We start from the raw sequence: 12575 nt of genomic DNA, 5'->3' as shown, positions 1-12575 counted from the left end.
GGAGCGAGTTAGCAAGCTCTCAGCTTATATACTAATTCCAATTGAAATTTATAATTCACACTTATCTATGTGCTACACATAACTTTATGCGTATCTTGCTGGTCTGTCTGACTCTCAAAGCGCCGGCTGCAATTGCCCGCATGCAAATGCATTCCCTGTGATTTTTTCCGTCCCCTTTGCGGTGTGAGCGATATTGACAAGCACAATTGTAACCGACATCTTTTGCTGGTGAGTTTATAACGTCGAGTTTGGCATGAAAAAAAGAGCAGTCACCCACCACCCGAGAGTAAGTGCTGACACCTCAAGTGGCATAATCGTTTGTCATATTGCCGTAGTGAAAAGTGTGGCCCTGCTGTTGAATGCAAATCGTGTGCACAAACATTGAAACTAAAGATATCGATTGAAAATATGCTTGAAATAAATGCAAAATATATTTATGCTGCATGTGCGTTTTTTTCACAATAGTTTGGAGAATACATGAAATCTAAAGGAACATGCGTTTATTGTCTTTCTAAGAAATATAAACCAAGCATACCAAAGTTGTTTGCAAAATGGTTTTTAGACATTTTGAAGATTAACTTTCAAAGTTTGAGATTAACTGAATCAGAAAGAGAGTGTATTGGGTAGAATGCTTTTAGTCAACGTTGCCAACTATGAATCTTTAAACAACAGAACCGCTAACAACTGTTAATTTCTTCGAAAGGATGATCCATCGCGACGTATTAGATAGTCGTTTATCATGGCGCGATAACGGGAACCATTGACGATTACGTTCTCACCGGCGTAATTTTTAAAGAAATCTGTACCGATGATTTTACCGGCTTACAAACCACACCAAACCGTTGGTTTATTCGGATTAAATGGCAGCTCTTCAATCTCTTCAGGTCACCCCTTGTCCCAAATGCGGCAATTTTGCTTGTTTACATTGAGCCAAAAATTGGTCTTTTCGCTGAACAAAAGTTGGCTCGAAAACGTCGGATGTTCTTGAAACTTGAAAGAAGCTCATAGTGCGAAGCGATGTCGCTTAGGAAGGTCTTACACAAGCCGTATTTTGTACGCTTTCAATTTTAGATCTCGACGTAAAATGCGTCAAGCCGTGCCATACATCAGTCACTGCGAACGGCCCCGAATCGACTCTGCAAGGTCTTCGTATACACTTTCAGCTACGGCTGCTATATTTTCTTCTCTGCATGTTGAACGTGATCTTTTCAGTTGAATGTTATCCAATAATGAATGCTGTGTCCTAAGATGGTTGATGGTGTTGCTAATAGTACAGAAATTGAGTTTTCGTAAAAGAGTTAACCGATTAGTATACGTTGTTCAGACGTAAGTATTTTAACCATGAAATGACAAACAAAACTGAAAAAAATAACATGACTCTTTGACTCGGCTCACGCTTGATCTGTCAAAAGAAGGCTTTTGAAAAAAGTACCTCTACTTGGATCACCACTTATTTCAGTGGGCACCTATAGGTCTCTCTGGACAACTTCGTTTCTCGCATATAAGTTGCACTCACTATTGAACTCTTCTCTGAAAGTCTTTAATGCCAATGTTCCATTTGTCGAGCCCCTACTGCAGGGCGAAGAATTTCGTCTACAGTTTCCGGAAAGAGACACAAGTGTTGTCATGAGTTAAAGCCGGAACTGATAAGGGAAGAGTACGCTGCTTTTGGATATACTAGTGCATGTGGGTCTTAGATTCGTCTCAGCATTTGAGAGCTGACATATATTATAGAAGTTTATTTTGCATAATAGGCCTAGGTGCCAGACCTTGTCAAATGTTTGACCGACATTATGCAAAACTACACAGTAGTACAGTAGTAGTAAGTTGGCCACCAAGATCATGCGATTTAACGCCTTTAGACTATTTTTTGTGGGGCTACGTCAAGTCTAAAGTCTACAGAAATAAGCCAGCAACTATTCCAGCTTTGGAAGACAACATTTCCGAAGAAATTCGGGCTATTCCGGCCGAAATGCTCGAAAAAAGTTGCCCAAAATTGGACTTTCCGAATGGATTCACCTAAGACGCAGCCGCGGTCAACATTTAAATGAAATTATCTTCAAAATGTAAGGCTATCGTCATGAACCAATCTAACGTTTCAAATAAAGAACCGATGAGATTTTGCAAATTTTATGCGTTTTTTTTTTAAAAAAAGTTATCAAGCTCTTAAAAAATCACCCGATATTTAAAAATTTCAATGACATCAATTTTAAATGTTCTATTCCGTGGAATTGCTCAATTGTACAATGAAGCCGCGGCAGGAGATAGAATTCGCCCGCGGTCGTAAGAGACAACTAAAATCCAATATGCACTATGCCTGTTAATGTTATAATACTCAGCTTGAACTGATATCATATACTCTGAATGAGTTTCCTTCTAATGAAAATACATTTGAAGTTCAAGCGACAAAGTTCATCAGGCCTTGAGTTTGATGGGTGCTTAACTGGTAGTTTCAAGAGCTACCAGGGCCGACCGGAGACTCTGGGCGTTTTGTCCTTTGAGGAGATTCGTGGTGGGTGTGGCTTAAACTTTAAGGGAGGTAGAATAAAAAATTGAAGTCACACTGCGGCTGGGTGCCGGACCCACAGTGCAGCAAAGATTTTAGGTCCTTCTACCTGACAATTTGGAACCAAATAATACCTGAAGAAAGTATATATTATTTGGAGCGCTGATCAACACATTGTTTTGATCTATATGCTTTTAAGCACCATGGGGTAAGGTCGCCGTTAGCTGGTAGCCACGTAAAAACTCAACGACTGTTGTACCATGAAGCATTCTGTAGCCAAACTGGTAACTAGGAATTCGTAGTAGAGATGTTTCTGTAATACTAATCCAGAGGCAAAAGAATACGCCAAAATATTATCTATATTATGGAATAAGATTATGCTTCCTCTGGAAGTTTTAAATTAGTATTATAAAAATATAATAACTGTGTTTAAATTTGTCTGAAATCTATTAATATAAAGCTGTCTTTTAGAAATTAAAAAATTAATCTCTCTTATGTACTCACATTGATTATGCTCTCTCCCTGTGCCGTGATCTTGTGAATTCCATAAGCTCGATGTGGCACCAATATAAACATTGTTCAAGGATGATGACGACGAAATATCTGCAACATTCGATTTTGTGCGATGAAGTTTTTTACTGAATCGTTGATCTACTTTATCGACGCGAGCACACATTAGAGTTGTTGTTGTCATTTTAAAAGAAATGAAATAGATATATGTATGTATGTAGTAACATGGCTGTGGATATTGATATATTGGTGTATATGTTAAGTTGAATACCCCAAGAAAAACGATAAAACAGGAAGCATTGCTATGGTATAATGACATAAATAGGACAAGTGGACGCATTAAGTTGTTGAGGGATTTGCTCAGGTAAGTTAAGGACAGCCAAAGTGAAATAATGAATGTTAGGGGAAGCGTAGGGACTTGTGATGCTATAGACATAACTAAATCTATTATTATTCTATATATTGCTTGTTGTGAGGAGGAGAACATGCGAGGAGCAGCAAAATTAACTTAAATATACAAAATAATTGTGTTTGAGTACTAATTTGAATTAGCTTATATTTTTTCAGTGTTTTGTATTTTTACATACCTTTGTTGTTGTATTTCGTAACCACAACTGGCACGGTATTTAGAGCCACCGTAGGTGCTAATGTGGTGACTGTCGTTGTTTGCGGAATATCTGCAATGAAAAAAAGAAAAAATATAGAACAGAGGCAAGGAGAGAAAGAGTAGTGTAGAAAAAGAGTAGAGTGTAGTATAGTACATAACATGAATTGGAAGCTGCATAGTTTAATCTTACAGTATTTAAGAGAGTGAAAGAATTTATTGAATTTTACATACAAGTATGTAGTATAACAAGTTTTTATAATGTTTTGTTGTTAGATTCGTAGAAATATTTTTAATTGAATCAATTAATTATAGGTTTAAGTAAAATTATAAAAAATAAAAATATATAATAGTGCAAGTCGAATAGAAACTCGTTTCGTTGTCGGTTGTGATAGAAGCTTCTCGACAAGATATGGAGGACCTCGGAGGGTACAAACGTCGAAGACACTGGAGATATGTCAGTCATCTTTCACAACACGTGGACCTGGTATCGAAATTTTCGATCTGGAGGCAGCGAAGAAGCTTGACGAGTTTTATTGTTCTGGAATCTAGTATCACAGACAACCATATTTCGAGCCCCTACGAAATTGATCAGCTTCAACCCAATTTTCTGACTAAGTACCAATGATTCTTTCTTTGCCCACCCTGGCCTAAGCGTTCTCTAGCTCCTCCTAAAAGACATCTTTGGTCATATTTTCCTTCTTTTCCATATGGCCGTGGGCGCAAATCAGTGTTATGTTGAAAAATGTTGCTCTTCTACGGATTGTGGCTAGACGCTCACTCACCGGCGTGAATGCCAGGTCTCGACGACAGAGCCTCCCCCCACAAATCTCTCACCGAATTTGCGCCCCTTCCGGACATTCTAGGTGCATGTCCTGAAATCATAATTCATTCGCTTACTGTGGTCGTCAGCAAAGGTGGGGTTCTTCATCCGAGGCTGTTGTTTCGTTTTCATTAGCAGTGGTTTCTACGTGGTAGGTCCTAAACTCATCGAATAACCTGTCTAAGCGAGTTGTATAAGGCTTTATACACATTTATAAAGACAGACTGTGGACAGACTCTATAACTAGACTTCAGCGAACTCTTAAGCCGAATATGGAGGATTGGCTTCGCTGAAACTTCCTATCTTTTGGCTGTGACCCCTGGCTCCACACGAGTTGGCTACCATCTTACAAAAGGATTACCCACGTTCTCAGTGTGCGCTGCGAGTACGCATCAGTAGGAATTGGGTATGGTGCCACAACTTTAACTACTTATCCAGAAGTACGCCAAGATCATAAACGCTATTCATATTTTCAGTTGCCCAGCTAGAGTTTTAAAACTTAAATCGCTTCTGAAATTCTGACTAAAATTACAAAGGGTTTTTCAATAGGGCACTATAAAAGTAGACCGATAGGGACAGCAAACGACACTATATTTTTTCCAGATCTTTTGGCATTTTTGAATTTATCACGTAAAGATATACGATCCAACAACGAGTCGAATTTATTAAAATTTACTACCGAATTTCGGAGTCAGTGGCCTCAACTTTTAGTGCGGACTTTTCAATAAGAGTGCTACAAAAGTTTTCTTAAGTGAAACCAAAATGGTTCGGGATATTAATGAAACTCTTTATTTCAGTGTAAGTATGTACATGAACGTACTCCATTAGTCGTATATTTTTGGCCCGAGTTTGATGATATGGACTTTGACGGCGCCACAAGCTACACAGCGAATGTCACAATCGATTTATTAAAAACCAAGTTTGGTGAACGTGTTATTTCATGAAATGGCCCAGTCAATTAGCAGTCTCGGTTGTGCGATTTGACGCCATTAAACTATTTCCTGTGTAGCTACGTCAAGTCTATGGTCTATGCGAACAAGCCAGAAGACGATTGAGAAACTTCGAATGAATATCGAACATGAAATTGCAGCAGTATCGGTCAATTTATGCTTGAAAATTGTAGAAAATGGGTTCAGAGCCTGCACTTCTGCAAGCGTGCCCGTGGTGGCCATGCAAAAGAAATCGAGCTCCATACATAATGGCATCGAATGTACTTTCACAGAAATAAATTATTTCATTAATATCCCAGACCGTTTTTGTTTTTTCTTAACTTTTGTAGCGCTCTCATTGCCTATAATAGAAACTTGTGTACAAAAAAATTTTAGAAGTTTTCTTTTCATCTGGAATTAAGTGACATTTAATCTCAATATGTACTGTACGTATTATTTTAAATAAAATTCAACTCACTAATTAACCAAAAAACGGTAATAAAATCTTGCATGCAAAACTATTTAATTAGTAGTCCTTCTTAACTATATGTTGGTTAATTAAGTAAAAATAATAAGTTATGCCTATATGGTTTCAAACATTATGCATCAGTAAATATTTATGTTGTAATCTGGCATATAAATCAATTCAATTATTTGCGAACCGAAATCTTTCGATTTAATTTCTAACACCCAGCAACTTCACTATTGACCTAAGTGCTTAAGGCTCCTGGCCAACACACGAGTATCTTCAAAGTAGTACTTAAATACCTACGCAAATGCTTTGTTGCTTATGGTTATATTGGAGTGAGGTTGTATAGTATATTCGTATATACATCGTTATTCAACTCCATTACAATTAGTGCCACATTAATTATGCAATAGTCATCAGTTGTTGTCAGCTTAGATACAGTCAAGTATCAGTCAGTAAGGAATGAAGGACACAAGAAATACACCAAAAATTACAAATTTGTAAGTAACTAGATATGAAACTGCAATGCCTAAATATTCCCTGTAAATTCGACATTTTGTAATTCTGCTAAATGTATGAGATATTTGACTATAATTTAAGCTTAATTCAATAAAGTATTATGTGTATGTAAGTAAATACTTAAATAATAGAACTGTTTCTATTTTGCTTGTGTATGTTTTTGTTAAGACTATTTTGTTGCTTTGTTTGTTCTACCAAGTTCAGCTATCTAACTACATTCAAAACATCTGTGTGTAATTAATCAAGAACATGGTACTCGTATACTATTATATGTAGAATACAACCGGCTATTAGTAATAAATTGTATGCACGTTGTAATATGTTTATGCACTTGTTATTACTTATAAGTACAAGCATGTCATTTTAACACAGTACACACCGGCCTAAATTCAAAGTACCTCTATTGAACTACTACGAAATAGTAAACATTGTTCATACTTTTAAAATTCTTAATACATACATTCTTCAAAATCCGTCTCGTCCCCCACTTATGCCACCGTTTTTCCCAAACCTCGAACAGAAAAGAAGTAGATCTTGTTAAGATTTGAAACTCAAATCGCAAACAGGTTAAATTACATATCATAGAAAAAGTCTTTTCTGATAATATTTTGTATTTTCGTATATGTATGTTGGGCCTTACACAATAACAATAGAACTTTCTTAGAATACTATACTCTGCTGAAGAAAGATATTAAAAAAGTACTATTTCTTTGTTTCATATGTTTTCAAATTATTCTATGTTAGTAATAATTGCAAATGGCATTATTGTGACTTAGGTTCTTTCATACGTTTGGACAATTGTCGAAGCACTTTTGGCACTCAGTTTGAGGTATCTTCAAACCATGGGTTCTGAGTGCATCAACCGCTTCTTCAAGTGTCGAAAAACGGTGACATGTTAGGTTATTTTTTTGTACAGGAATAAACAGAAGTCATTCGATGCCAAATAAGGACTATACGGTCGATGACTCATCGAATCTATGTTTTGAGTTAGATTTGGCTCAACTGAAAACACCCATATACTCGACTGCTGTTTACTTTTATACTCTTACGTATAAATCCACTATTCATCATCTATTACGATATCATAGAAGTGTTTCGGAGCACTGCTATATTATTTTTTATAACATTTCTCTAGACCAATCGAATCGAGCAATTTTGTGAGCGAATGACAAATTGTGTGGGATCCAACGTAAAAGAAACATTTTTACAGTCAAAAAATTTTGAATGTAGGCTGGTCCCTCTATTGCCTCTAGTTATTTCAATCTCACGATTGGTCATACGACGACCTTCAATAACAGTTTGGTCGCATTATCAATAGTTTGCGTTTTAATTCCCTTTACTCGCATCAATTGAATATTTAGAGTTACTGTAAACAACACATGTAGTGCTCATATATTAAAACGTTCTGAGTTATACATCTAAAGTACAATACAATCGTAAGTTGCTCGAAATATAAAAATAAAGCTACCTAAACAAATTCTTCATAGTTTTTTATCGCAATAACTATTTCTAACAAAATTTTGATTTAATATCTTGACTTTCAAGTGCAAAAATATTATTATTTCACTGTCCTTATTTTGTCAGGGGCCTAATCGTCGATGATAATACATATGTACCTCAAAAAGTACCCCATTTCTCTACAATATGACAAGCTCATATTTTACATATGTATTAGTACATAGGCTAAAGTGATTTTCTTGTTGTGATTATGTATATTTGCGGCAGAATATTTGTTTTTCATATTCATCGTTTACTTACGATAAAGTTTAATCGTGCCATCCGTATCACCAAGAGAATTTTTCGCCACACAACGGTAAGAACCGAAATCTGATGTGTCAACATCTTTTACGGTTAATCGCATAGTTATTTTGTAGCCACTTTCAAAAGTTTCGGATGCAAAGTGCTCACCTGTAAAACAAAAATCTTAATATTGTATGATGTGTCAATAAGAAATATGTATATGATTATGACTCTGCTTACTAAAACGCATAAACCAGGATACGATAATACGTGTTGTTTATCAATATACATATATAGATCGATTTTTTCAAAGTTTGGAATAATTGTATTTGAAATTGACAAGGACTATAACGCTGGTATAACATTTGTCAAGAAAACATATTGAGGTTTCTGTAAACAGAGTATGGAAGACAAATTTTTGTGAGATAAAATAAGATTTATTACCGAGTCCAAAAATTTATCCGAAGTCGCACGCTGGATCGAATTGAATAGTTATCTCAAATATCGAACTCATGTTCACTACAAATGTCATAGTTTGTGTAAATACACTTACTTAGAAAGTTAAAAATATTCTAACTTAATACTCAATCATCACAAAGAATCAATGCAGTATACGACGGTGCATTATTGTGGTGCAAAACCAAGAGTTCTGGGTCCATAACTCCGTCTGCTTTTTATAGTCTTGCAATCAGTTGCTACAGAGTATTATAGTTTTGTTCACCTAACGGTTGTAAGTATCACCTAGGCTTAAACGAGATACATATAGGATTATATATGTATGTATATACATATAAATGATCAGGGTGGCGAGAAAAGTTGAAATCTGAGTGTGTGTCTTTCCGTCCGTCAGTCCGTTCAAACAGTAACTTGAGAAAAATTGAGATATCTTGAAGAAACGTGGTATGCGAGTTTCTTCGTACAAAAAATATTACAAGTTCGTAGATGGGCGTAATCGAACCTCAGCCACGCCCACAAATCGCCAAACCGAAACCGAAAACATATAAAGTGCCATAACTAAGCACCTAATTAAGAGGATCGCAGTAGCTAGGGGCACCATTGGGAAAGATTTTTTGAAAAAGTGGGTGTGGCCACGTCCTCTAACAAGTTTAATGTACATATCTCCTAAACCAGTTAAGCTACAACAACCAAATTTGCTGAGCACAAATAAGAACTTCTATCCTCCAGTGTGAAAATGAATGAAATTGGAAGATAACCTCCCTCACTCCCCATATAACGGTACTGTTAAAAACTACGAAAAGCGCGATAAATCAATACCTAAATATGCCGGAGACATTAATTTTACCACCGAGATCGTATGAGAGAGCTTTATGGGAGCTGGTGTGAAAATTGGACGTTGGGCGTGGCACCGCCCACTTTTTGGTGATATCACATATCTCGGGGCTCGACCAACCGTCTTGGCCAAAATTGGTACGTGGCATTATTCTTACATTCTTTCGCCAATATTGTGAAAATTGGCGAAATCGGACAACAATCACGCCTACTATGTCCGTATGTCAAAAATGGGTTGAATCGGACCAGTGCTTCCCAGCCGCCATATACTTAAAATAAAGATTTTAGAATTTCCGGGTGGCTTTGTACCGCATATATCGGCCAATATGTGAGTTATCCCAATAAAAATAAAAGAGCGCGTTTTATTCATAACAGTGTAGAGAAATTTGTGTGAAAACTTGACTAGCCCCTATCTAACTAATATCAGGATCACCCGAACTTACTATACATGACTCGTTTTACAACTTAAAGTATTTGCTGGTTTTGATTGAATTTGGAATACTTTCTCGCAAGCGACACATAACACTCAAATGGTTTTCTTTGTTGGCGGCTCAGACGGAGGGAAGGATTTCCGAGTGTACCACACTTCGTTTTTCGAAGAACACAGTCAACATATCCATGATTTTCTACTTGCTTTGACGTGTTTTTTTCTCTTTGAATAATTTGTACCAATCAAAAACACTTGCTTGCGACAAACAATTATCACCGAAGACCCTTTCCAGCATTCTACATGCTTCGGCACCAGAAATTTTATTCCGCACACAAAATTTAATGGAACATCTTTTAGGAATAATTTCACTTATCGTAAAAATCGTCGATTACACTTTATGTACTTCAGAAAGACAAGCGTATACTAAACACTAATCATTAATTTGATGTGACATTTGGCATAGATGGACAGTTATACTAACCTAAAAAAAATATTTCGATGAATGGATTTCTGCGCGAAATTTAAATTTAAACGTCTTGCTATTTTTTGCCTACACTAATTTTTTACTATATAAGTTCGATAGTTTAGTTTTTGGCTCTCCCTAATATTAATAGTAAACCAGGAAGTTGACAGTCGCCTGACAGACTTTATTTAGATTCGTGTGTGCGAATCTAAACATGATATACATATATATTTATATATACATATATATATTTGCATATATGTATGTAGATTTAAAAACATACTGACTCCTAGTCTTTGCGAGCTTCAGTATATTTAATTTCTCTTCATATATATCTAAAATGTCATTTTAATATAAATATGTGGTAGTATGATAATAAGTAAGGTGAATTTTTTTATAAACTATAAATTCCTTATTTATTCTTCCAAATCAATTTCATCGCCTCCAAAGTAGTTCCGGTCCGATAACACACTCTTTCGCCAATGCTTTTTCACCTCTTCGAAACATTTTCAATACCTTCTTCTATTCCTGTCGAAATGGCATCACCTTATTAGTCTTTGGACTTTGATGTGTAGGCAGAAGACTCACGAAACCACATCAGGCCAATACGATGGTTGCGGACCAAAATGAGTGGAGTTTTTGCAAAAGAGTCGAGAAAAACCAATGTAGTATGACATGGTGAGATGTTCCCCATATTTTGACAGTTTCAGCCGAAGAGCTTGACGCAACCGACGAATAAATCTCGAATTATATTCTTTGTTAAGGGTTGGCCCTGCAGAAGGAACTTTTAGTGCACCACCTTCCTTTTTGATCACAGTAGTATATACTTATTATAACAATTGAAAATTGCTAGCCATTTTCTACGAATCTGAAGCGGGATCTATTCTTCATTTTGAAATTTTGGCGGAGCGTTAAAGCAAGGAAAGTAATAGCCTTGACAGACGGCAGTGTTAATCCGGATTAACTGCGCACTTAATCAGATCCAAATTTGTAGGTGACAGACGGCAGCTATGCGAGTTTGAAACTCTCATAAACAGCTCATTGTCCTTTTATAATATTTTCAATGAAAATTGATAGAAGATAAACATTACGGTTGTTAGCCGACCAATTTTACCAAACCATTTTTTATTACAAAAGCATATCAACACATTATTTTTAAAACTGCATCATAGCATAGAAATTTTATTGATACTATATTGAGAATTTGATAAACAGCTGTCAGGGTTGCTTGTATTTCATTCACAATAGATGAAAATTGGCCATTTTTAACAATGTTGCCAACGAAAATCTCACAAACTCCCTAAAATTTTGAGAGTTATTTTTGGATTCAGCAACGGAGTTAGCTGTGGTAACTCCTGAATTAATCCCGAAAAATGCAATTAATCTGGTTTAACGCTGCCGTCTGTCAATGCTATAAGGGTGGTTTTAGAATTGAATGCAAATATTACGTTGAAAGAGACTGTTATGGACGAAAACGTCTATAAAGTCCACAGCAGGATTTTGACTGAAAATTGCATGAATTGTGATTCAAATAGCCAACCTGTCAGAGCCGGCCGCTACTGATTTTGCTGATTTTGTGTTGTCCTGAGGACTCAGGAGAATAGCCGCTGGGAATAAACCATCAACACTGAGGCCAATTTAAAATATAAAGGTAAAGCATGGTATAATTTTCCATCGGAAACTTGATGGATAACAATATACAATACAACATATGTATTGTATGTGATACCCGATTGCTACTATGTGCGATGCAAAGCCGAATGTTCTTTTAAAATATATGTTTTTCTATAAAATATTGCGAATTTAATTTTATCTCGTTCAGTTCTTTATGCCATTTATCTGTCACTTGGGAGAGACTTACGAGAAGTTAACTCAATCCTCAAAAGTATTTTTCATTCAACCACTAGCGGTTTTGTCATTTGATGTATTTGTCATCTCTTTCACATATGTACATACGTTTTCGGACATTACACTTTTATTTTCGAAAACTACTCGGTGACAATGCAATATACAAGCGTTCAGAGCGGATGCTTTTACGAATCGCAATCGCAGCGCTCACTGATGGATGCGTCCATACCACTTTCTCCTTCTGTTTTGTTAACTCTCTTAGCAATTATTTTATAGAGCACGTACACTTCTCATTCATAGAATGTGTGTATTATTTTTTGGTGACACTTCTTCATACACTTTCACTGACTGTTTGTCCAAGTATTTACTCACTTTAATAGCAATGATTGTCTGTTGGAATATATTTATATGTACATATGTGTGTGTTGTTGGACATTTGTGTGA

General features: G+C 36.1%; 1 protein-coding gene across 1 annotated transcript in view; it reads right to left on the bottom strand.

The window, feature by feature from the left end:
• The window catches only part of LOC120781489 (hemicentin-1-like), a 54278-nt gene that overhangs the window by 1491 nt on the left and 40212 nt on the right, over positions 1–12575 (bottom strand). Inside the window, exons 8-11 of the mRNA XM_040113713.1 lie at positions 8119–8268; positions 3604–3693; positions 3011–3157; positions 2766–2827 (exon numbers count right to left, since the gene is read on the bottom strand). Coding sequence (XP_039969647.1) covers positions 2766–2827; positions 3011–3157; positions 3604–3693; positions 8119–8268 — 449 coding nt within the window. The remainder of the gene's footprint in view (positions 1–2765; positions 2828–3010; positions 3158–3603; positions 3694–8118; positions 8269–12575) is intronic.

This window comes from Bactrocera tryoni, unplaced genomic scaffold (assembly GCF_016617805.1).
Source record: "Bactrocera tryoni isolate S06 unplaced genomic scaffold, CSIRO_BtryS06_freeze2 scaffold_7, whole genome shotgun sequence".
Lineage (NCBI taxonomy): Eukaryota > Metazoa > Arthropoda > Insecta > Diptera > Tephritidae > Bactrocera > Bactrocera tryoni.
This window is presented reverse-complemented; position numbering and strand designations above follow the sequence as displayed.